The 27483-nt window shown below is 39.3% G+C and overlaps 1 protein-coding gene across 2 annotated transcripts; it reads right to left on the bottom strand.

Moving 5' to 3' along the window:
* Nucleotides 1-346: 346 nt before the first annotated feature.
* zbtb47b (zinc finger and BTB domain containing 47b) lies at nucleotides 347-25563 on the bottom strand. Of its 2 annotated transcripts, XM_053674846.1 has the most exons (8): nucleotides 25441-25550; nucleotides 14100-14176; nucleotides 10161-10323; nucleotides 9317-10075; nucleotides 6066-6213; nucleotides 5081-5196; nucleotides 3107-3251; nucleotides 347-2972 (listed from the first exon to the last, which is right to left on the bottom strand). In XM_053674846.1, exons 3-8 carry the CDS (start codon nucleotides 10185-10187, stop codon nucleotides 2650-2652), a joined length of 1518 nt encoding a protein of 505 aa, XP_053530821.1. In that variant the 5' UTR covers nucleotides 10188-10323; nucleotides 14100-14176; nucleotides 25441-25550; the 3' UTR covers nucleotides 347-2649. The 2 variants fall into 2 exon arrangements, with proteins under 2 accessions (XP_053530821.1, XP_017309161.1); XM_017453672.3 differs by lacking the exon at nucleotides 14100-14176 and having other exon boundaries at nucleotides 25441-25563.
* Nucleotides 25564-27483: the final 1920 nt, after the last annotated feature.

Raw genomic sequence — 27483 nt, 5'->3', positions numbered from 1 at the left:
TTGGACAAATGTATAAAATGTACATTTATGAATATGACAAGGAACAATCAATATTCAAACAGTCATTAAAAACTGGGTTCTTTTCATTTATAGGGATTGGATGATTTGAAACCAGATGTTACTGTGTTCAATGTTAATACTAAAGAATTTGTTAATAGCAAATAAAATGTTCTATAGGAGTTGGGTGATTCTACAGTGTTGTGAAGAAAAACTTTGATTTAACAAAGTAATACAACAAAAGGAAAAAAACACTATTTATCCATCTTACCATTTGCATATCAATATGAGCAACTATAAAATATAAGGTGCTTAATAATTTCTTCCTTTTTAATTTTTTTTTTGTTTGTTTGTTTTTTTTTTTAAAGAAAATCATTTTTGGGAACTTTTCGTGTATACAAAAACGTGTATCTACTTCCAACTTCTAACTTACAAGGTCAAGGTCTTTCCAAAATACTGGCTCCTTCATCACATATCATCACATTCAACTGACTCCCAGCACAATGTAAACAACAAAAAAAAACTTTACACAGTAAATGACAAAGTAGACTACTTATTTACAGCTTATACACAATGTGTGTGTTAACAGGAGTTATATAGTATATGTAATAGCTGTTATTGAAACTATATTATACTGAGTTCAATATTTTATATGCAATTAACCTTTCTAATACTCAGCAATTGAGACTCATAATCTCTAGAAGCTGTATAATCTCATTTCTTTAATCCAATTTTACACAATTTTAAAGGACCACTAATTAATGCATATAAAAGTTTTAGATGTTATATATTTCTATTTATTTTACTTCATTTTCTAACTGCTTCTATTCATAAAAAGTTGGATGCCGGTGGATTGGGACTTAGTAAACTATTAAGTGTATTCATGTAGTTCAAATATTGTAACCGTTATCTGATTGGCTTTGCTATATTTCTGTCACTAGTATTTATATAAAATTTAGCTTTAGTTATTTAGTTCAATTTTTTAAATTTGATGTTAAAATCTGTATGTCCATCATTTCATTAAGAATGCAAGAAAAAGTAAATTCATCTTGAAATTCGATTGAATTCAAAAATGAACATTTATACAATAGTAAGTCAGGAGAATTTCAGCCAATTAGTAGCCAGGAAACTAAACTTAAATTGATTCACAGAATTTGAAATGTGCTGTCAATTTTGTCATTTTAAAATTGAATTTAATTAATTAGGAATTCATTTTGACTTCAAAATATAAAGTTCGATTTACAAAATTCAAGTCCAAATTCTAGTGACACAAATATTATTTCAGACTTTGAGATGTTTTGAGATATTTGTGTCGTATAGATACAAGTCCTAGATATAGCCACAAACATGTAACATTCTGGATATATTTCTATTAAGCTTTTAAATTAATTCTATTATACTATAATGGACATAAATTAAAGAAGATATCTCGATGACCAAAACTTGTTATCTCAGTAAAGATGAATAGTTTAGATTTAAGTAACAGCTGCTTATATGATACTTTGAGAGTGTACACGGGCAAATTTGCAATAAATCAAAAATCACTTTCAAGCAAAATCCCAATTCAATTTCGAATTCGAAATATGACATCAATAATGATTTTGAAAATGAAGTGAAAACCATATGTACCATTAGAATGAGTAAATTCATAAAAAGCTGCATTTTTAAAATATGAAATGTACCATGAATGATTACAGGTACACACAAATGTACAAAATTGCAAACATCTTTAGTTGTATATATTGCTATAATGCTATATATCTACAGAATCAGAGGCTTCTGATACTGATATTACAGTCCTGTTTATGGCCGATATGCAGACTGATTTTAATAAAGTGCAAGTCTACATTTAAAAAACAAAAACAACGAAAAAACAAAAAAACAAAATGAAAACTGTTAAAATATCTGATATCTGCAGGTTTTTTTTGTGTATAACCTTCTGTATAACCCTGCCTCTTTTCTCACCCCATTTCTCATGTGCCGGAGACAGGCCATCACATAAGACAACATTAACCAATACAACATCAGTGTACAGTTAAAGTTAGAAATAAGGTGCAAGAGTGATTATAAACACATCATACCTCATTAATAAGCACACAGGGTTTGGTTACTGCAGGGATGCAGGGATTTGGTTATCGGCATCGCACCTTCTGATGGAAAAAAAAAAAATCTCTTTTGCATTGCTGCTCGGTCACACGGCTCCCTCTGCTGGCTGGATACACAATATACAACACTGGTGATTCCTCTGACAGCAGAGAACAGAGCCTATTTCCAGCATGTACACACAGGTGCACACACACACACTGACAAAACGGACAGGACGTACAGTCTGTAAAGACATTCTAAATCAAAACAATGTTATTTGCGCAATCAGCTGCGCATGAGAACTTAACGATGCATCATTTGAGAACAAATTTTTGAGAAGTATAAGGAGCCAATCTTGATTATATATAAAATCTCTCTTGAAAATGAGTTCACATACTGTTTAAAAAGCCTGCTACATCATTCAGACTCTTCTGCACATGACATCACCCATAGAGTCAAATAACCTACTGCTTTTGGTTCACCACACACACACACACACACACACACACACACACACACACACACACACACACACACAAAAAAGTTCCAGGTTTCCACTGAAAGCTGTTAGTCGTTACTTGAGTTGGAGAATGGAGGAGGAGGAGGAGGAGGAGGAGAAGGAGGAAGGCCACTAATGGAGTGGAGAAGAGGAAGAGAGGAAGGGTGTGACCCTTCACCCCCCGAGGTCATGCTGCTGTCATCTCCTAAAGAGCTGCTGAGCCTGAAGCACTTCTCCTTGTGCGCCTTGAGCATGTTGGAGAAGCGGAAGCGCTGGCCGCACACGTCGCACGGGTATGGCTTCTCGCCCGTGTGTGTGCGTCGGTGCCGCTTCATATTGGGCCGGCTGGTGAAGCTCTTCCCACAGATCTCGCAGATATACGGCTTCTCGCCTGGAAAGAAGAAAACGACTATACTTATACAGTTATACAGAATCTTTCATTTCGTCATTGCAGACGTTCATAAAACTTCTCTACTAGACAAATTACACACGTTAAAGAGTTGTGTATCAGCATGAACTAGTTACCAGTGTGGGTCTTCATGTGCTCATCGAAGTATTGCTTCATGTTGAAGTCTTTGCCGCACCACTGGCACATGAACTGCTTGTGGCCGATGTGGATGCTCATGTGAGAGCGAAGTTGGTACTTATACTGGAACCGTTCACTGCAGTTCTGCACCAGAAAAGGCAAATTTATAGTAAAGTCAGATCAGTAAACAACCGAGGATAAAAAGCTTTAATGGTGCTTTCTCACCTACAGCCAAGCCCAAATAAGAGTGAAACCGAAACTTTTGGTATTTGTTCTATTTCTGTTTGGTATAATTTGGCTAAACATTGAACTCTTGACACCAAGTAAATCAGAAAAAATGTGGGCTGGGATGTGGCTGAAACATACACTCAATAAACATTTATTAAGAAATGGTGGCTTGGCGGTTAAGGCTCTGGGTTACTGATCGGAAGGTTCGGGGGTTCAAGCCCCAGCGCTGCCAAGCTGCCACTGCTGGGCCCTTGAGCAAGGCCCTTAACCCTCTCTGATCCAGGGGCGCTGTATCTGACCCTGCGCTCTGACCTGGCATGCTGGATTACACTGTAATGTGTGTGTGCTGTAATATTCCAGTTAAAGACTCATATCATTATCATTAATTTGTCACTTTCTGGAATTGGATCAATCCTGCAAGCAGACTCAGTTCTTTCGTCGAATAATCCTACTATAAATGTTACGCGTATTATGATTTCAAAGTTACGAATGATTTGTAAACATCTACACATAAAATTTCTTAAATTCAAATCTAAAGCAGAGACTCCACATAGAAAACAGCCTTAAATGTTATTTTATATATATAAAGGTCACAAGCAATATTTATTAAAGGAATAAAACTGCTGTTATAGGAAAAAAAAAAAATCAATGACAAGCTCAAGTGTTTTATCATCTTATAACACAGCAATTTGCCAATGCTAACAAGTAGCTATTTATTAAAGAACGACATAAGCTTTTATCTATTTCTCATTACATTTAATGATGTGGAAAGTCAGTGAAACAAGTTATCACTTATGTTATAGCCACAATAAACAGTGGTTCCATCACCAGCCCCCCCCCCCCCCCCCCCCCCCCTCTCTCTCTCTCTCTCTCTCTCTCTCTCTCTCTCTCTTGTTAAAGAGATATTGTGTTATTGTGGAACAGCAAGTAACGTGTATTTTTGTGTTGAAAGATTTAAGTTACAGCGTTACCTCTGACTGTTCTAAAGCGATGACATTGGAGACACCTTCCATAAATGCTAAATAAATGTCTCCTTACAAAATCTTCACCATATCAACAATTAAACACGTTTTAAATCAGTTTATGTGGATCTTCTGCCATACAAGTCTCCGTGTATATTGTTACCATAGAAACAATAATGCATTTATAGCAAAAATACGAACGTGTGGTTTGTCTTGCAGTCGAAAGTATTGTCAGCGCTGCTGTTACGGAAAATTCAATCAACACTTGGTGACCAATCAGAATAGAAAATCCAACAGCTGGGGTTGCCAGGTGATTTTTTGATTTTTAAAATTACGATTGTTTTTTTCTTAAAATTTTCATTACAAATTCATTATTTTCACATCACATTCGAAGTAAAATTTAGGATCAAATACGACTGAACAAATATTTTAGAAATAACGCAGTTCTTTTGTGTTTCTTCTAGACTTTTAATTGATTAGGGGGTTATAATTAATAACACTAGCATCACTAGATGGATGTACTGCACCAAAAGTAATAGTGAGTGTGATTAAATGATTAGTTACACTGATAGATATTTAATATGTGCCCAGAGTATATATTTATATCATTACAGTAATATCGATCAGCTATTTGCATGTGTGCTTTCATATTCCATGTTGTCAGTACATTTCCATTTCCAGTGCGCTACATTTTCTAAATGATCCTTATGCATCAGAACTGATCTTAAATGATATAATATATAGTATACAGTATACAGCAGTGTCTCCGTGTCTAAAACTCACCTCACACCTGAAGGGTTTTTCCCCAGAGTGCTGCAGAGAGTGCACCTTCAGAGACATGCTGCGCTTAAACGACTTCCCGCACGTCTCACACGTAAACGGCATGTCCTTTGTGTGGGCTGCAGGCAAGGACACACACCTCTGCACCCTTACACATGTCTACTGCATATCATGTTTACAACGCATAAGCCATATAACACACACAAAAAAAGACCTTCGAGCTTTTAAAGCGTACAGTGCCAACGTGTGTTTGATATTTTCCATAAAATACACTTGATCATTATTAATATTGTACCATATTATAATTATACTGTTTTCTACAGAGAAAGGAAGCACTTCTGCATAAAAGATTTCGCCCGAATTGTTAGGAGAGATTAAACAACAAGGCCTGTGTTTTCTGCTGCGTGTGCTGTATGGGGCGGAGACAAGGTCAGCGTGGCTCTTTTCCCCAAGCGGGACGCTTCAGTCGAATACAAATCAGGCTTCAGGAGATGAAAGGAACTTACTGTACATGACCCAGGCTCTTTAGTACCCAACTACACTGCTTTAGATCATGCATCCTTGTGCGTGGAGCATTTGCTGCCACCTATCTGTGTCCAGGGTGTGTTATGCATCAGAGATTTGTAAAGTTTACTGTTTGTAAAGTTTACAATTGTTTCTAGACTTGTAATAATAATAATAATAATAATAATAATAATAATAATTTTAGAAATACCTTAAAAAACTATGATTCACTGTACTGCTATGCAATAGATATGACTAGTTTCTTCAATTAAGGCTTCTATTTCATTTTTGTGGCCCAGAAATTAGGTCCATCCCTAAGCTCAGGCCCTTTTCTTTTAAAAGGCGGCTCATCATTTCAACAGAAGCAAAAGTGAAGGCTTGTTAATGTTATCCATAGAATTGCAGTTTGCCAAACAAGTAGCTGAGCATGTACAAAATGACATACTGCCCCTTTAATTAACCCTCAGCAGGCTAGGATACTCACCCACCATGTGCTTCCTGACATGTGCCATCGTGTAGAACTTCTTCTCACACACCTCGCAGGAGTACTTCTTCTCGGCGTAACCATGAACGACCTTGTTGTGCTCGTGGAGGGACCATAACTTCTTAAAAGCCTTCCCACAAGTTACACACTGCAGTTTGTGTATAATAAAAAAATAAAAATAAAAATAAAAAGCCCATTCATCAAGGGCACCTTCACTGTAACGAAAATACATCAGTGCCAATCAATCAATAAATGAATACACTTTAAATGAATTCAAATTCAGAATTTGAAATTCAAAGGACGCAATTTTCTAAATGGCACCAGAGAAGCAAGAGTGAAATAATATATGGGCCAGTATGTGCTGTCTAAGCATTTCCACAGCGGAGTTCAAACAGGAAATGACTCGGCACTCTGGCATTAATGGCACCATCCAGCTGTTCTCTCCATTCCAGAGCCAGCACATGCATACAGATCACCCACATCTCATCTCACATCACACACAGGCGTGAGTGTGTCTCTGCCATACAGAGATAGACCCAGTAAGTGAAGCACACCAGAAATACCGATGAAAGCCTTTCCCCAAAAAACTGTGAGAAGATTGTTTACATGCACACTAATAATCTAATTATTATTCTCATCTGATTTAGTCACTTAAGCAGTTACAGTTTATTCTAGTGCTCACAAACAATACCGTATGAAAACACATTCGATTAAATCAGATATTGTATTTCTAGACAATATAATGGACACTTTGATTTATCAGGCTTTTTTTCATAGCATGTATACCATTAATCAGATATCTGCTGAATCAGTAAGAATAACAGTATTACCATACGCATACATATTCCCAAATAAATATTACTACATGGTAATTTGGTAAAGTGTCCGGATGTTTGAATTTTACAACAAAACCTTCTTCTGTGGTCTTTTACTGTGTCGTAGGGCAAGTGTAGTCAAGTAGGGCTGGTCAATACGGACACATAATATTGAAATTGTGATAAATTACATCACAGTAAACTTTTCTGAGATATTATGAGTATTATGATATCTTTTAAACTTTTTTTTAAACACTAATCAACATTTGTTACATTTAGTTTTTCAATCAACTACATTTGTTACATTTAGTTTTTTTTTTAAAAACATTAAAAAATATACATCAAACATTTAAATGAGACGCTTTGCTGGTATCGTACTGTAGATCGCAGAAATGTCTTCAAGTATTGTGATATGTTTTTTAAATGATATATTTACCACCCCTAATATATATATATATAATCACCTGCCTAACGTAGTTAGGTCGCCCTTGTGCCACCAAAACAGCTTTCTCGAGGGATGGACTCCACAAGACCTCTGAAGGTGTGCTGTGGTATCTGGCACCAAGATGTTAGCAGCACATCCTTTAAGTCCTGTAAGTTGCGAAGTAGGGTCTCCATGGTTCGGATTTGTTTGTCCAGCACATCCCACAGAAACTCGATCGGATTGAGCTCTGGGGAATTTGGAGGTCAAGTCAACACCTTGAACTCATTATTCCTCAAACCATTCCTGAACAATTTTTGCAGTGTGGCAGGACACATTATCCTGCTGAAAGTGGTTTCACAAGGTTTCCTAGCAGAACATCGCCCAGAACATCACACTACCTCCACCAGCTTGCCTTCTTCCCATAGTCATCCTGGTGCCGTCACTTACCACACGCACCTGGCCAAACACATGATGTAAAATAAAACGTGACTCATCAGACCAGGCCACCTTCTTCCATTGCTCCAATGTCCAGTTGTGATGCTCACATACCCATGAGAGTGAACAGGGGTCAGCATGGGCACTCTGACCAGTCTGCAACTACGCAGCCCCATACACCGCAATCTGCGATGCACTGTGTGTTCTGACACTTTTCTATCATAGCCAGGATTAACTTTTTCAGCAATTTGTGCTACAGTAGCTCTACTGTGGGATCGGAACAGACAGGCTAGCCTTCGCTCCCCATGCGCATCGATGAACCTTGGGCACCCATGACCCTGTCACCGGTTGTTCTTCCTTGGACCACTTTTGGTCAGTACTAACCACTGCATACTGGGAACACCCCACAAGACCTGCTGTTTTGGAGATGCTCCGACCCAGTCGTCTAGCCATCACAATTTGGCCCTTGTCAAAGTCGTTCAGATTCTTACACTTGCCCATTTTTCCTGCTTCCAACACATCAATATATATATATATATATATATATATATATATATATATATATATATATATATATATATATATATATATAAAGTATATATGCATTACTTTTTATAGATGCAAAAAAAGAATTAAATTGAATTAAACTACAGTAATAAATGAATATTATATATTCTGGTGTGTATCTGTGTGCATTGGGTTCTTTTCAGTCTTCTATAACTGGACAAAGAGTTGTGTAAAGTTTTAGCCTTAATTTATATTTGTAACACTCAGTTTGTGGATTTAATTTTAAATAAATGGTACTGAAAGAAAGTACCCCCCCCTCCATTAATCGGAAAAAAATAATCGACCAACTAATCGATTATGAAAATAATAGTCAGTTGCAGCCCTAATATATATATATATATATATATATATATATATATATATATATATATATATATATATATATATTATAAAGAACCCAGAGTTATTGTTTTTTTGTTGTAGACATTCTGGCAGAGATGGGACTGAGGGAATATACATAAATCCTACAAAACCTTTGGCAATATGAAAATAACTGTGCTTCTGTCTCATACTAAAACACTCTAAGATTTACTGTTAGACTATCAGTTGTAGAACTATATTTGTGATGTACAGTACAGTGTAATTTTAAGTTTATTGTACTTTTAAGTACAAATTTACAGTGAAATTGTAATTTAACGTTCTCCTGTCAATCACAGCTACACTAGTCAATCATGAGCCTCTGAGAGTTCCTGTATATGGAAGAGTTCAGATATCGCTTTACACTGCCCTGTGATGCTGTGATGCTCTTTTCTCAGTACAGAGAAATTCTAGGTTTGTGGTAATCAAACACACACACACACACACACACACACACACACACACACACACACATATATATTATATATATATATATATATATATATATATATATATATATATATATATATATATATATATATATATATATATATATGTGCGATGGACAGAGAGCAAATAATAATAAAAAAAGGAGTATTCCTTTAAATGACATAAGAGAGAGAGTGTGTGTGTGCGCTAGGGAGTGTGTATACCTGTATGCTCTTCTCACAGCTGGTCTGATGGTGCAGCAGCAGCTCACTCTCCAGAAGGAAGCGTTTGCCGCATTTGTTGCAGATCTGCATTCGATTGTGTGTGACGTTGGTGTGTTTCTCCAGGTACCATCGGTTGTTAAATACACGCGGACATTTCTTGCACGCAAAGTGCTGCTTCTCCTCCAGCTTTACCTTCTGGCCCAAACTCTCCTGCTCCTTCTTCCCCTGTGCCAGCATACCACCGCCCAGGCCCTGGCACAAAGAAATGGCACTTGATCTCGTACCACGCCGTGGTCTCTCCATGATAGCCTGTGGAACCTCTGGAATGCTACGATCGTTCTCCTCTTCATAATCATCATCATCATCATCATCATCATCATCGTCGTCGTCCTCTTCTTCATCTTCATCATACTTTTCCTCCTCTGTGCTAATTTCCATCTCTTCCTGCCTCTGCTCATAGTCTTTATCTTCATCGCTAGTCGTGCAGTGATGAGTCTGACGTCGCTCTCTGTTCTTGCCCTCTGACCCCTTGGAAACGTTCAGGGTCTGGTTGTTAAGGTTCACTTCAACAATGATTTGCTCTCTGTTAAAAGAGGCAGGGCTTTCTTGAGGCACCGCCTCTTCAGGGCTGGTGCCTCCCTCTGATTTGCATAAGCCCCTCCCACTTCCTCCACCTTCATTTTCCTTTTTGTAGAAGTGCTTAGCCTGGGCCTGAGAGCTAGTGTGATGTTCTAGCCTGCTCTTTGTGTTGTCTACCACCTGAATGGAAAAGGCATCCATTTTGAGTTCTTTCTCCTTGGTTTTGCTGTAAAGTGGTGTATCTGTACTCTTCTTGATTGCCCACCTCGTTGATGCCCAGCAAAGTCCACATCAAACACGTTGGGCTGCAAAAGGTGCTGCGCTTTGTGAGGCGTGTCCATCAAACGGGTGAAGTGTAGCACCACATCCTCCAGCAGGCAAAACACGACTGTGGTGTAGTCGCCAGTCTTCTCCGATATAAGCTAGAGCTGGTTCACAGACATGAAAAGGAGAGTAAAGAAAGATTAACTTTAAAAATATCCATAAATCAGGACTTCAACAAGGAAAATCAGCTTTTTAGGAATTAATAAATCCAAGATATATGAAATGATTCAATAACATATGTATTAAAGTACTATATAGTGCATATTAAGGTTTAGCATTTGAGAGAATGTTATATTTGAGAGAATAAAATATTCACTAATAAAAGTCCACCAAACAGAGATATCGGAGGACCCTACAGCCACATGCCGTCCCTGCCGGGCTTATTCTACACCAGATTTCAATATGCACGCCCTCTCTTTCACAACAAACTAAATGGGAGCACAGGTCAATGTGAACGAGGAGCGTTTGAGAGCCACATTGATATTCAGATCAACACTCAACCCATCAGCTCCCTCCTCCACCTCTCCATCCTGTCTCGCCAGAGTCATCATGATGCAGAAGACAAACACAGGCCAATAACCAATTAGGCAGAGTCGTGAGAGTAAATACCATCCTCTCCTAACAATTATCCTAATTCATTAAGCAGGCTTTTACTGCAACTAACTGCCACAGGAATTAATGCAAAAGTGCTTGTTATAATGCCAGTTGCCACTTTGGGAGCTTTAATTTTCAAAGATTAAGAGACAACGTAGGCCTTTTAAAATGTGGTCAAGCAGGACCAAACTAGGGTAGAGAAGGACACTTGGATATCTTTTGAGTTGCAAAAGATATCTAAGGGATAAAAGAATCACTAATCATGTCTTATGCAACCATTACAAATGATGTAGAATAGAATAATCCATGTTTTGTTTTTAAATGCTCTACAATAACCTTTAGTAAACAAAAGTGAGATTCAGTGACAAAGTCGGTGATTTTCTGCTATTTATTTAACAGCAGGCAATTTTGGAATATTATATCATAACAATAGTGATTATGCTCCTCACTAACATTAGCTAGGTTGGCTAGCAGGACCTGGAACTAAAAGTTTTCAGATTTGGTCAAAGAGGTGGACTTAATTATATAGCTCATACCCAGTGCTTCCTAAATCAGGTTTTTTTTTTGTTGTTGTTTTTTTTGACTGTACTGAGAAAGTCTCTGGCTGAAAATGAAAAAGAGAAGCCTTTTCCGATATGTTAACGATTTTAATACCAAAATATATAATCAAAATAAATAAAACCAGGAGTCCGAGGATAACTCTGAAAGACCTGGAGAGATCCACAGCTCAGATGGGGGAACATGTTCACAGATCAACCATAGCTGGGCTTTATGGAACAGATAATAGATAGACATATGGGATTCTGTTAGGAGTTTGCCAAAACACATGCTGGACAGTCAGCAAATGTAGAAAAAAGTTCTCTGAGATCAAAAAAGTGCTGAGGAAACTACAACTAAAACATTTTGGCCTTGGCACAAGGATATACATTTGGTAAAGACCTAACCCAATCTCCACAGTAAAGCATGATGGTGATAGCATCATCTTAAGTTACCCTTGGCCTCTTAGTTGCTTCTCTGACTAATGTCCTCCTTACCCAGGCAATGAATTTTGGTGGGTGACCCTCTCTAGACATGACTGTCGTGACTGTGTCATGATCTTTTCAGTTATAATGGAATAATATATATATATATATATATATATATATATATATATATATATATATATATATATATATATATATATATATATATATATATATATATATATATATATATATATATATCTCAACAAACCCTGAATAACACTTTTCTGGAACTTTGTCTCAGACTTGTTTTGATCGCTCCAAACACACACACACACACACACACACACACACACACACAAACACACACACACAAACACACACACACAAACACACACACACAAACACACACACACACACACACACACACACACACACACTATGGGCGAATTTGGATTTTAGATTCATGACGTATAATCCCAATAAAATCCATTTCCATTCCAGGTAATAGCACTACAAACTGTCTAAAAGTTCAAGATGAATACTTACACAAGCCATTGTATGTGGCAACTTTGCAACCATCAAAGTTTATATTAAAATATATTTTTTGTATTTTTGTATTATCTGTAAACTGGAAGAGAGATTCATAAGCATGACACACAGTGTCCTGCCCTCTCACCATTTGTATTCAGCGGTCAGCGTGACTTCACGTTCACACAAACAAATAAAATGTCACCCAAACCACAAGGCCAATCAAGACTCATTATTTCTGCCTGCGTTATTTATAACAGTTTGACTGTAAACCACGACACAGCAACATCAGACGTGTCAGACAGTAAAATACATCAAATCCATCTACTTTATTTCCTCTAAGAAGGCTGGGAGAGTTGTTATAAAATATCATGCATTAACAAAAATCTTAAAGAGATTTATTTGTACATAGCACCTCTGATCCAAGAGCGCTTTTTTATTGCCAAAAAGAAACATTACAATATCAGGCTCAAAGCTTAAGCATATTATATTGCGAGTCTCCTCCAGACAGGAATGCACTTGGCCAATGCTGTGTAACTCTATGCCAAGCAGCAGAATGCCAACCAGTGCAACAGAAGGAGGGAATGAGATCTCCCCTCGCTGAATAACTTTTGCTCGTGTGAAAGCATCTGCTCCCATGGCATGCCCGAAAGCTGTTCACATTCACGCCGCTGTAAAGGCCATGGTTCCTCAGTTAAATGCTTTGCTCCTGTGGCTGTGCCTATAGAGAGCCTGCACGTTGTGTCTGAAAGGTTAAAAACAAACATTTCTGACCCAAGCCACAGTTTTTACTTCTGCTATATCATTGCATAGGAGTGTAATCAGGTTTATGCTCAAGACCAAACAAACCAACACTGTAGCTCAGACTATCTGACTTTAGTTGTTAATTCTGTGGATACTTTTTAGTATTTGTAGTAAGCAAAAAGAGATGCTCTATCAGCATGTGGTTAAATTCATCCTCTCACACACAGCCCTGTTAGCATGATGTGGTCAATTTCATCATCTGACACACAGCCCTGTTAGCATGTAGCCAAGTCATCCTGTCTCACACAGCCCTGTTAGCATGTAGCCAAGTCATCCTGTCTCACACAGCCCTGTTAGCATGTAGCCAAGTCATCCTGTCTCACACAGCCCTGTTAGCATGTAGCCAAGTCATCCTGTCTCACACAGCCCTGTTAGCATGATGGGGTCAACTGATCCTCTCACACATAGCCCTGTTAGCATGATGGGGTCAATTTCGTCTCCTGACTCACAGCCCTGTTAGCATGTAGCCAAGTCATCCTCTCACACACATCCCTGGAAACATTTGGTCAATTTAATCCTCTCACACACAGCCTTACAAGCATGCAGTCAGCTCTGTTATCACGTGGTCAAATTATTTCTCGCAAACAGTTATGCATGTAGTCAAATTCAGTCTCTAAGAAACAGTTGCTGTGTTCACGCTGAGTGATGACGTAAACAAAACATAGTCATTTTCTTTAAGCACAGATCTATCGTTAGAGGATCTTCATCGTTTAATCTGACATGGATAACATGTTATCACAGTCTTTAATAAAATTCAGACAAGATTTTATGACAACCATCTCGTACAGTTCATCTTAAAAGACAGCTGAAAATCACAGTCCGCACAAAACTGCACAAATCAAATGCATTAAACCAACCGTTCTGCCTAGCTAGTTACCATGATGTCATGAAGCTAAAAAAAAAAAAAAGAAGTAAAAAAGCACTTAACTTAGTGCTCCATGTGCAGTGCTTATGACAGGGTCTGGGAGTTAGGGGACTTGAGTGACAACCTGAATAACTGGACTGGGCACAGAATCAGGCTTCATCTCCCTCAACGGACAAGGCGCCTGAGCAAACAGGCACTGATCTGAACACACACACACACACACACACACACACACACACACACACACACACGAGAGAGAGAGATAGAGAGCATCGTTCACGCTGTCTCTCAACACAGTATAATAAAAGACTATGAGAAATGTTTATCATGGTATTGGGGGTGTTTATTGTGATGCTGATGCTGGTATTCCAGTTGAAAATTATCAACTGAGCTGAAAATGATCAACTAAAACCAATTAGTTACAATATCAATGTCTACATAATCAAAAAAGAAGAAGAAGAACACGAAGAAGAAGATCCCATGCTCTACATCTAGGTATGCGTTCCGAATACATTTATGATGTTTTATTTTTTACATATTTGTTAAAAACAGTCTCATTAGTATTTTTTACATTTCTAATATAAAAATAAAAAATTAATAATAAAGTGATATGACAAACTGATTTTTTTTAACTTTATTTAATTTAAATTAAATTAGGCATGTAGAGGGAATAGGAAGATATTTGGGATCTGGCTAAATGCATGTTTGTGGGAATAAAAATAATATATATAAAGATGAATTAAAAATGGTGACTTTAAAGATCTTGTGACTTCCTTTCATTTTATAAAATGTAAACAGTGCAGCGCTACTGTGCTACAGCAGTAAAATGGACATCGTGTAGATCATTAAAGCATATTATTATGAATAAAAGAGCTTAACCAAGTATTCTTAGAGGAAATCCTAGAAAACATAATCCAGCATCTTAAAGTTCAAAATGGAAGTTTTGTGGCTTTTAGTATGAATATTCTAGCCGTAAGGTTCTCTATAAGCTAGTGTGCTCCAAAATAATGACAAAATTCGCATTTAAAGAAGATATATGCATTAAAAATTCACAGTCCCTACCACTGATACGGATCAACAATTGTCATGACATCATTCTGCACTTCAGCTTCTCATCAGACTTTCTATCCAATCAAAGGTTCTTTAGAATCTGAAGTGTCCCGCTTCCAACTTTTTACTAAACCATGGCTCTAACTGTCAAGTACGGCTTAGCTCGGGCTGTGAGGTAAGCTAAACACTATTGGCTATTTAAAATGGAGAAGGGGGCACTTGATATGTCCCGCCCTGACTTCCTGTTTCAGTGGAAATCACGTCAACACATCAAATAACAAGGAGATTTTAAAGACTAAAGCAAGACAAAAATAAAAAAATAAGCTTTCAATTCAATTACATTTTATTTGTATAGCGCTTTTTACAATGGACATTGTCTCAAAGCAGCTTTACAGAAAAATATAAACACAGGACACAGATTTTAAGTGTGCGGATTTATCCCTATTGAGCGATCCGGTGGCGACGTTGGTGAGGAAAAACTCCCTAAAATGATATGAGGAAGAAACCTTGAGACGAACCAGACCACTAAGGGAACCCGTCCTCATCTGGGTAACAGTACTGTGTAAATAAATAAACCTGAAAGAGCTGAAACCATTTGTAAAATGCAGTCTCCAAACCAACAATGAACGGTATGGAGTAACCTTACCAACATGCCAACATGTGAAGATGGATAAACATTCTGTGACTTACTCTCTGACTGTCTCTCTTGCCAGAGCGTAACACAAAACGTTAAAGCTGAGCGATCTGCCTGTAGTAATAACCCTCAGGATCCTGAGCTTCTCTTTAGACTTACAGCAAGAACGATGTGAGTAATCTCCATCCTCCTGCTCTCTTCCTCCGTCTCCGCTGCCAGCCGCACGAGCCTACACAGGCCTGGCAGGATCTGGAAGCTACGAGCGTTCTTCACACTGCTGCTGTCCGTAAATCGAGAACCGATTAAGCAAACAATGTCCTAGTGCCAATAATCCAATGCATGTGCTTCAGTCCAGATGCTTAAGAAACTGATAATTAACGTAACGTCTCCGTGACAAGACAGTGCTTGTCTACATTAGAGAAAGTACATGAAGGTGATCAGTCAGAAGAACTATGTATTGATTTGCAGTGATGATTCACTCTAAGGGGACATGTGCAACCATATCCATCCATCCTTTCATCCATTTTCCATACCGTTTATCCTACACAGGGTATCCTATTCAGGGGAACACCCTGGACGGGGTGACAATCCATGAAGGGCACAATCGCACACACATTCACACACCATGGACAATTTCGAAATGCCAATCAGCCTACAATGCATGTCTTTGGGCTGGGGGAGGAAACCGGCGAAGCACGGGGCGAACATGCAGACTCCTTGCACTCAGGGAGGGGGCAGGATCGGGATCCCCAACCCCGAAGATGTGAGGCAAACGTGCTAACCACTAAGCCAAATCATACCAGCAAAATAAATAAATGCTCCCCCCAAAAACATAACAGCGTCACCGTATTTTCCTTTAATTTGTCACCAGGGAGTATGTTCTTGGTACCGCAATTCAAACACTATTTAAAGTGGATAGTAATGTGCAGAATCCATTAAATCAGTGTGGCTTGCAATGATGATTTTACCCAAGGTAAGCAAGTGTGTGTGTGTGTGTGTGTGTGTCCGCATGTGTGCAAGAGTCTCAGTGCACTCCTGTTATGTCCTCTTGGCCAAGGTGAGGGAGCAGAAAGAAAGAGGAGTGGCAGTGGAGGGAGAAAATAGATTGTGTGTGTGTGTGTGTGTGTGTGTGTGTGTGTGAGTGTGTGTGTGTGTGTGTGAGTCCTGTTCAATACACCTTTTCGAATACATTCCTGAGACATTTTGTCCTGACCTTGGTAGACATCGCTCACACCTCTCTCTCTCTCTCTCTCTCTGTCTCTCTGTCTCTCTGTCTCTCTGTCTCTCTGTCTCTCTGTCTCTCTGTCTCTCTGTCTCTCTCTCACACACACACACACACACACACACACACCCCAAAGACGCAATTTCAGCTGACATACAAATTACAAAGCAGATATTACGACTTTATTCTGCGAGTGTGTATGCGAGTGTATGTATGCGCTCTGACAGGAAGGAAGAGACGGAAACACAGAGAGAGGGCTGTAATTTTGAGCTCCTTTATATTTTGTGAACAGTGCAGACGTGTGTGAGGACCAGCAGGCAGCCATAAGCACTTCAGACGCCACTAAGAAGCTGCCGGTATGGAGGCTACAACAACAGAAATGCTAATAACAAAATCTAAACCCTTCTGTCCTGGTGCTGAGGTCAAATAGAGTTTGTACTCTCATCTTTCAAGCAAATACCACTGACAATTCGAAGCAGTCACAATGCAGTCACCACTCCCAAACACAAAGGCCGAGTTATTATACACAGCAATCACAGCCATAGTTATTACTGGTTAATAATGCTACACAATGTAAACATTTCTTTTCAGTGTAAATTATGGTATGCCTTCAACGTCCATCCGCTTCAAATAAGACTCATTAATGTCACCTCATGTCTATTGCGAGGTTTTGAGATCTGTAGTATAGACACGTGCAAGTGGATATGAGTTAAAGTCAGGAGTCACTGACATTTCCTGGGAGGGTGACAGATTAAAGGAAAAGTCCAACCTGAAACACATTCATGTGCTTAATGATTAGCGGTTATGTGTCATAATGAAGTCACAGGGAGACTTTCTTATTGGTAGCGCAGTTACAAAGGCGTTTAAATGGAGTTGAAAAATAATTGAGCTCTCTCAAACATAAGGGATAATGGTTCGCTGTTAGCTCCTAAAAACAAAAAAGCAAGAACTTTTTTTTTTCATACTCACCATTTTCAAATGTCCTATTATCGAAAAATCCAATGTAGGAGTAAAGGAGATGCCAATCGTTTTACTCAAATTCCCACAAAACAATGCAGCTACAGGTTACGGAAAGACTCGGCTCGGCTAGTTGGTGATCTATAAGAAGACGAGCGATGGCTTTAGAGCGAAAGCTTTGGAAGTTATCTGTTTGTAAAGGTGAGAGAGCTGGACAGACTAAAAGACTAAAGCGCTGCTGCATCACTCTCTCTAGGTAGAGATGAAACAAAGGGTAAAATCCCACTGCACCGTGATCAGCATTGTGGCTAATGTAGGAAACCAAAGTGAAAACAAACCACCATGTTGATCAAACTAAAAAAGTCCACTTGGACATCACTGAAGATCACATGTTACTTATATAGGATTCAACAAGTTAAGAAATTCCCTTTCACAGAACACTTCCTGTTTTATTTCCTATTTGGCCTCAAGTCCTCAACTCGATCCCGCGGACCCTCAGTGTCATCTATTAGTTTATGGTTTTAAATAATGGTCTGCACTTATATAGCGCTTTTATCCAAAGCACTTTACACGGTGTCTCATTCACCCATTCACACACACACTCACACACCAATGGTAGCAGAGCTGCCATGCAAGGCGCTAACTTGCCATCAGGAGCAACTTGGGGTTCAATGTCTTGCCCGAGGACACTTCGGTATGTGGAGTCATGTCGGCCGGGAATCGAACCATCAACCCTACGATTAGTGGACAACCCGCTCTACCACCTGAACCACAGCCGCCCCCATATTGATGTACGACAGATCTGTTTACACTAACGCTGGCGGTGTTCACTTTGGCCTCTGGTTTGGATTATGAGCAGGATTAGTGCAAAATCCTTAATAAAGTCTGCAAAATAAAGTGTTATACGAACTCATTACTACAATCCACCATCCAGAGATATTCCAGATTAATGGACGAAATGGAGACAAGTTATCTAGGGGACTTTTCTGGGAATTAGAGGGACAAGCCATCCCAAAATTCTGTCCTCAGGTTAGTAAAGAAAATCGAGAGAAATACGCCAATTCTTGTCCATGATCACATTAAAGTACATTTTCATTCAAGCGAGGCTAAATCCAGTCCAAGCTGAGTAGTTGTGCGTTGCTCTCGGCCATGCTTGGATTTGAACTTGAACCTTAACCACGGAGCTCTGTAATGTGCAAATGCTAGCAACACCTCCAGAGACTTAAAAGCTCTGCAGTGGAGATTAATATTTTGGTCAAGCAGAAATTAAACTCGTGATGACTCACCTTTCTGGAGGATTTAGCAAAGCGGCAAAACGTGTAGCATGTTAATGTTAAAGTTTCGCCTGCTGAGGAAACTCATCTCGAGCATAGAATTGATCAGCTTGATTAGATATGATCAGTTTGATCTATTGATTACAAAGTAACTGATTAAACCAATATGGTATTTAATAGAGAGACTCATTTAGGTGGGATTGTGCAGTACCAGCTTAATATATAATTAGCTCCATTCAAAATATGGGCAGAAATAAATAATTCAAACAACCTGACTTTTAACTCTAGGAACTCTATGATTGCCTTTGACCATATCCTGTTTCCCTGGAGTATACAGTCAAGTCCGTAAGTATTTGGACAGTGACACATTTTTTCGTTATTTTAACTCTGCACACCACTACAATGGATTTGAAATGAAGCAATCAAGATGTGAGTGAAGTGTAGACTTTCAGCATTAATTCAAGGGGTTCAACAAAAATATGGCATTAAGCGTTTATGAATTACAGCATCTTTGCCGAGTCAAACCATTTTCACAGGCTCTAAAGTAATTGGACAAACTAACTATTTAAATATTAGTATTATTTTTAATACTTGGATGCAAATCCTTTGCAGTCAATCACTCTCTAAAATCTGGAACCTAGGGACATCACCAAATGCTGAGTTTCCTCCCTTGAGATGCTTTACTAGGCCTTTACTGCAGCCACCTTCAGTTGTTGCTTGTTTGTGGGTCTTTCTGCCTTCAGTTTTGTCATCAGAATGTGAAAAGGATGCTCAGTTGGGTTGAGGTCATCACACATTTAAGAACATTTAATTTCTTTGCCTTAAGAAGTTATTGGGTTGCTTTAGCGGTACGTTTTGGGTCATTAACCATCTGTACTGTGAAACGCCGTCATATCGGTTTTGCAGCATTCGACTGAATCTGAGCAGAAAATATAGCTCTATACACTTCAGAATTCATCCTGCTACTTCTATCAGCAGCCACATCATCAATACACAGGGACTGTAAACAATGGCTGTAATTCCTAAAGAGTTAACGCAATATTTTTGTTAAACTCCTTGAATTCAAGCTGAAAATCTACAGTTCAAATCAAAACAAATCTTGATTGCTTCATTGCAAATCCATTGTGGTGGTTTACGGAGTTAAAATCACGAAAATTGTGTCACTGTCCAAATAATTATGGACCTGACTGTAAATATGAGGTTGGACACATGTAAATGTCCTTTAAAAACTAGATTATACAGATGGTTGTTGACCTGTTAATGGATAAACAATTTTAAAAAATATCATTAAGCACAAACAGGACCAAACTAAATGTCCGGAACATTATCAGAAACTCTGATAGGAACTGTACCTATTATCATAATGCGGAGTGAGGAAGATGGACAGGGAAGCACTTTTCATAATTGGAATTTAGTTTATTCTTTGGCTTATTTATTCTTAAGTTTCAAAATTCATTTTAGCAAAAAAAAAAAAACACAACAAAAAAACCTGGGATCTACCCGACTTTGCAATCGTCACTGATGTTATCCAGAGATCCAGAGTGATGACAAACATCATCATGATTTCTGCTTGACCCAAAACCTTTTTGACTCAACAATTCAAATGAACCACGAAATGGGTTGCCAGAACCAAATAATCTTAGGAATAATTTAGGAAGGTCCAAAGTTTTCTACAAGTGTCTCGAGCCTTGTTAGACAATACAGGATGAGATTTAGTGCTAGACTCTGTCATATTAGCTCCAGGGCAAGTTTCACCAAACAATAAGAAATGTAGGGGTGCAGATCATTTTGAAACTAGCCTTTAAGTCTAAAAGGCATCCATACATATTTAAGCCAAAAAAAAACCCCACAAAAAAAAAACCCCACCCGTATTCAAAGTCTATATTCATTTTTGCCCATTTCCATTGCAAACATTCTGGGGTCTGTGCTGGAGGCTTTCATGTATTATGCCTTATATGATTGTATTATGCATTATATGATTTGTTTAAAAAACAGCAAGTAGTTAAAAAAAATTACAAAATGCAAATGCAGATTATGATGATATAATTCACTTCGAAATAATTCAGTAATATACAGAAAGGTTTGATCAGTTTTCTTAAAATGTGTTATAGGTAACTATTTTTTCTATAATTTCTATCATTTAAACTAGAATATAAATCCGACTTCCCTTCACAAGAGCCCAAAGTTTTCAAATTATATAACAACGTGCCCATCCATGTCCTATCTTCCCAGTTATAAAGAGTCCTCTCTGGCATGACCTCCAGTCAGTGGGTACTCTGTGTGTGTGTGTGTGTGTGTGTGAGTGAAAGAGAGTGAAAGAGAGAGAGAGAGAGAGAGAGAGAGGTTACAGTGTCCTCAGCAAACAGAAGCTGAGTCAGGACTTCTTGCCAGAAGGAGAGTCTGTGACGCTGGCACCTTCCGGACACATAAAACACGATCACAAACGCCGCACAGTTACTCCGCATGCCAACACGATCCTCAAGCAGAGACTCTGATTTCACTAAACAGCTGTGTGAGGACCTAAACCTTAGTACAAACGCTGAAAGACTGACCAATAAGAAAGCAAGCTCTCGATCTGATTATACATCTGTGGATCATAACTTGATGATTCCCTAAGATATTACACTATTACAACCCCACATGAAGTTGATTTTTTTTCTTATTATTGTCTGATAAATCTACATTATTACACAGAAGGTTTTGATGAATTTTCTAGAACAGCAGCTCTGACGATAGTTCCAGCTGCGAATCACAAGTGTATATTAATGCACTCATGTTGTATACCGGATGCTCAACATTAACTGCTTAAAAATGTGTGTTATTTTTGATACTGTGAGGTTTTCTGTACGGAGAGGTTTATTTAACCTTTAGGTAAGGAGTCTCCAGGGTAAATGCTTTGTAACCTTCAGTAGTAAAGCTGTGACAGTTTTCAGGATTAGCGGCATTTCCTGTCTTATTAACGTCAAGAGAGAGACAGAGAGAGAGAGAGAGAAATAAAGAGAAACTGGTGAGAGAGACTGTTTATATAAGTAAGATAGGAACTAACTTGTTTCGTAGATGTTCCTGCTGTGGTATAAAAGGAATAAAACATCTGGCAGCATCCACCCAAAAAATGTAAAAGCTTCATGTATACTCCTCTAAAACACCCTGAAAGCATTTAGTTAAGGTATGCTTTAACTGAATATACTAAACTTCATGACAACGCTAATTATGGAACATGAACATAAACCCAGCTTTCAGAGGTTTTAGATGAATCCCACTTAAAATGTAAAAGTATTTCAGGATAGATTAAGTGAGGGACCTGGAGATTTTTATCCATTCTTATGTAAGCAGATATAATTTCTGAAAAAAAATAATAATCAACTGCTTTTCAGGATGAAGTAATGGTAGACCTTTTAATCCCATTTAATGACTTATGTCTCTACCAAATACTTCATTTAAAGGCTATTCATTGGCCTTTTATGGCATGCTATTCTGCAAAAAGTTTCTAGAAACCTGAAACTCACTTCAGTCCCATTCCAGTAAGCTGAAAAAGGATTGCAACTCCTGCTTTAGAGCCCCAGATGTCCGTAACACCCACTCAGAAAACACACAGGCTCTCAACCAGAAGCTAAAGAGAGTGGACTCTGACTGCTACAGTACTGACCCGACCCAGATATTAACCCGAGCATCCAGATGTGAGCTGAAGGCAAGATTACTGCATCACTGCACCACTTCTAATGAGGAGGATCCTGAATCGACCCCAAAGCCAATAACGCCCTCAGATGAGCCCTGCCTCATAAGTGAAAAGTGATACTGATTACACGGTCAAATAAATATTCTACAATCCATTAGGCGTGCACTGATTTAAATTAAAGTGGTCATCACATTTTATTAGTTTATCTTATTATCGGTAAATAAACATTAGCTGAGACTCGTTAGGGATTCAGCTTCATCACACGTCACTTAAGAGTAGCAGTTTGTTCACAATCGACCACAATTTTCTCAGACTGGTAAACTGAATAGTTTGTGACAATTATTTAATGCGTTCATTGTAATTAATCGTGTGTATCTCACAGCTCAATACCTTAATTTAAAAAGTTACAGGCTATAACCTGATTCAGTATTATGGCAACATTTCAAATTCACCTAAAGAAAGATTTAATTTTAAGGAACTGGGAAGCCACACCTACTTCATTAGAACTGACAGACAGTGGTCACGCCTCCTTCAGTAGAACTGGCACACACAAAGGCCAAGCCTTCCTCACTGGGAACAGAAAACCAAAAAGGCCATGTCTGCTTCACTATAACTGACACACACAGAGGCCACGCCTCCTTCATAGAGACTGACGGACGCATAGGCCGTACCTCCTTCACAGAAACCGATGGACACAGAAAGCCACGCCTCTGTTACTAGAACAGACAGGCACAGAGACCCCGCCTCCATCACTAGAACGGACAGGCAAAAAGGCCACACCTCGGTTACTAGAACTGACAGGCACAGAGGCCCCGCCTCCTTCACTGGGAATAGACAAGCACAGAGGCCACGCCTCCTTCACTGGGAATAGACAAGCCCAGAGGCCCCGCCTCCTTCACTGGGAATAGACAAGCCCAGAGGCCACGCCTCCTTCACTGGGAATTGACAAGCCCAGAGGCCACGCCTCCTTCACTGGGAATAGACAAGCCCAGAGGCCACGCCTCCTTCACTGGGAATAGACAAGCCCAGAGGCCACGCCTCCTTCACTGGGAATAGACAAGCCGAGAGGCCATGCCTCCTTCACTGGGAATAGACAAGCCCAGAGGCCACGCCTCCCCTCACTGGGAATAGACAAGCCCAGAGGCCACACCTCCTTCACTGGGAATTGACAAGCCCAGAGGCCACGCCTCCTTCACTGGGAATAGACAAGCCCAGAGGCCACACCTCCTTCACTGGGAATAGACAAGCCCAGAGGCCACGCCTCCTTCACTGGAATAGACAAGCCCAGAGGCCACGCCTCCTTCACTGGGAATAGACAAGCCCAGAGGCCACGCCTCCTTCACTGGGAATAGACAAGCACAGAGGCCACGCCCCCTCACTGGAAATAGACAAGCACAGAGGCCACGCCTCCTTCACTGGGAATAGACAAGCACAGAGGCCATGCCATTCACTAGTACTGACAGGCATAGAGGCCACGCCCCCTTCACTGGGACTGACAGCTCACAGGCTACTGTTCCTTGCTATCAGTTAACTATCAGGGTTGAAAGATATCATACTGCTCCATGCACTGTTATAAACCTGACTGGTTAAGCTTGGATGTTAATGGTTAAACGATGCCTTGAGATATTTTCATCCAAATTCTTTGCTTTTTTTGGTTCACATAATGACGTGAGCAATTCAGTGAAACATCTGGCACATCTGATATTGATCAGGAAGATCACAGTACATAACACAAAAATGAGTAATTGGACTGCATAACAGCCTTGTGTGATATAATATCACAATAAAGACGAACAAATGGAACTCATTTAACCAGAAGCATGACTGACTGAAAAGTTGGAAGGATGCTGTCCATAGGGGTCAAAGGTCAGGGATGCAATTCAGCTAGGAAGAATAAAGAGCCACATTAATATGCATGTGCATATAGATGTAGATAAATCACGTGTTACCAAACTGAGGTTCGAGGATGCTGAAGCAGTGAGAGAAATCACACACAAAAACACACCAAGTTTTCTGGGTAAAGCTCCAGATTGCTCTTCACGACTAAAAATGCAATCCATGGAAGATGCATATCCAAGTGCAACAGTCCTGGATTCACATATTCATAAAATATGCAAAGTTTAAAACTTTTTTCTTCTCCTTACACACACACACACACACACACACACACGAGAAACACAGTAAGCCTGGTTTAAGGCCATGAAGTCCAAAGGCAGACTCATGTACACTGCACTTGTTCACTAAAACACAATCCTGAATCCGTGCCTGAAAAACAAACAATCAATCATACTAAAAAAATCCTCCAATAACAAACACTCAGACTGCATGCACTTAAAATAACATTTAATTTGCAATAAATCTGCACATGCACACTAAACCTCTCCAGTCACGACCTGATGGAAAATTAACTCTTCATGTGCAGAAATGAAGCGCGCGAGTCCGGCTGCGTTCCTCGAAAGCTAGTTTTTTTTCTTTCTTTTTTTTTTTTGGCGACTGAAAGTTAGTTTAGTTAAAGCGCAAAACCTTCCCGGAGAAATGATCAAGCCTCAGAACACAAAGTGCACAAAGTGCGGTGTTGATCGCTGTGTTCAGGGCAGCGGATGGGAATAAAGGACGTGTCATGAGCAGGAATAAAAAGCTGGGTTTGTTTACCATGCTGCTGATCCGTCAGCTCTTCACTCCACACCGCTCAGGCCTCCGCGCGCCATGAAACACCGAGACACGGATTTTTCACATTTCTCCTGCTTTCTCCCTCACTCACTCACTCCACACCGGGTTGCCAGAGTGGAGCAACTGATTGCAGTTCACTCTACCCCCTCAAAATCACTCTGAACCAGGTCCAGTGTAGAATATAGCTAGAAAGTCTAAAAGTGTCTAAAAGTAAATAACACATTCAATGTACATCGTAAATATCAAATGAATTATAATTATTATGAATTAATTAAAATGGTTATGATTATTTAAATCAATTTCTCAATAGGTATAATCCATCCAGACAGTTTCTATACCACTTATCCTATAGGGTCACGGGGAACCTGGAGCCTTTCCCAGGGAGCATCAGGCACAAAGCGGGGTACACGCTGGACAGGGAGCCAGTCTATCGCAGAGAACAATCACACACACAATCACACACCCATTCATACACTACGGACACTTTGGACATGCCGATCAGCCTACCATGCATGTCTTTGGACTGGGGGAGGAAACCGGAGTACCCGGAGGAAACCCCCGCAGTACGGGGAGAACATGCAAACTCTGCACACACAGGGCAGGGAATCAAACCTCCAACCCAGGGAGGCATGAGGCGAACGTGTTAACCACTAAGCCACCATGCGCCCTTAATGTAAGGTATAATAATAACTATTATTATTATTATTAATAATAATAATAATAATAATAATAATAATAATAATAACAACAACAATAATAATCCCAAACAGGGGGGGGCACGGTGGCTTAGTGCTTAGCACGTTTGCCTCGCACCTCAAATCCTGACCCTCCACCCTGTGTGCACAGAGCTTGCATGTTCTCCTTGCATGCTTCAGGGGTTTCCTCCGAGTACTCCGGTTTCCTCCCTCAGTCCAAAGACATGCGCTGTAGGCTGATTGGTATTTCTAAATTGTCCGTAGGGTGCAAATGGATGTGCAACTGGCACCCCGTCCAGGGTGTCCCCTGCCCTGTGCCCCGAGTTCCCTGGGATAGGCTCCGGGGTCCCCTGCGACCCTGTGTTGGATAAGCAGTATGAAAAAATGTTGGATGGATGAATTATTGGGATTATTCCAATCAATGGCATGAGTGATAGGGGCATGAACCTACATAATACAAATTTTTAAGGCAACGATTCAGTACCCACTGATACTACTGACTGATACAGATACAGTATGATATGATATGGTACAGTATGATTTGCTTTAGTAGCCTCCCATAGTAGCCTATTTGACCAAATTTGATCGGAGCCTACTGTTAATCTGCAAATCATGTCCGCATGATCAGTTTAAAAATTAGGAATTATTTTAGACACCAGTTGTCTTTTTTTTTGGGGGGGGGGATAATAATTGCTTTATCATCAACTATAATCTTTCATTTGATTGTGAATGAATTATTATAAAAAATAATCAATTTATGATTGTTGCCTTAATTTATCAATCGAGGTCATTATATCTTTAATAGACATGTGGCCAAATGTTTGAGACACCTTTCACCATTCCAGATTTATATTGACATCCACTCTTTTGGGAAGGCTTTCCATTAGATTTTGGCGCGTGGCTGTGTGGATTTGTGTTCATTTAGCCACAAGCACATTAGTGAGATCAGGCACTGATGTTGGGTGAGGTCATCTGGGGTGCAGGTCGATGTTCCAGTTCATCCTAAAGTGAAGTTGAGGAACACTGTGCAAGACACTCAAATTCTTCTACTCCAATTTTGGCAAACTTCATAGAGTTTTCATAAATCTTCATAGAGCTAGCTTTGTGTACTATCATTTGTTCATAAAGCATTGTCATGCTTTAACAGGTTTGAGCCTCTTAGTTCCAGTGAAGGGAAATCGTGAAGTTACAGCATACAAAAACATCCTACACAATTATTTATTTCCAACTTTGTGCAAACAGTTTGGTGAAGAACCACATATGCATGTGAAGGTCAGGTGTCCACTTTTGACCATATTGTATTTCTAGCAGATCAACAGAATTATAAACA

The sequence above is a fragment of the Ictalurus punctatus genome, chromosome 23 (assembly GCF_001660625.3).
Source record: "Ictalurus punctatus breed USDA103 chromosome 23, Coco_2.0, whole genome shotgun sequence".
Taxonomy (NCBI): Eukaryota; Metazoa; Chordata; class Actinopteri; order Siluriformes; family Ictaluridae; genus Ictalurus; species Ictalurus punctatus.
This window is presented reverse-complemented; position numbering and strand designations above follow the sequence as displayed.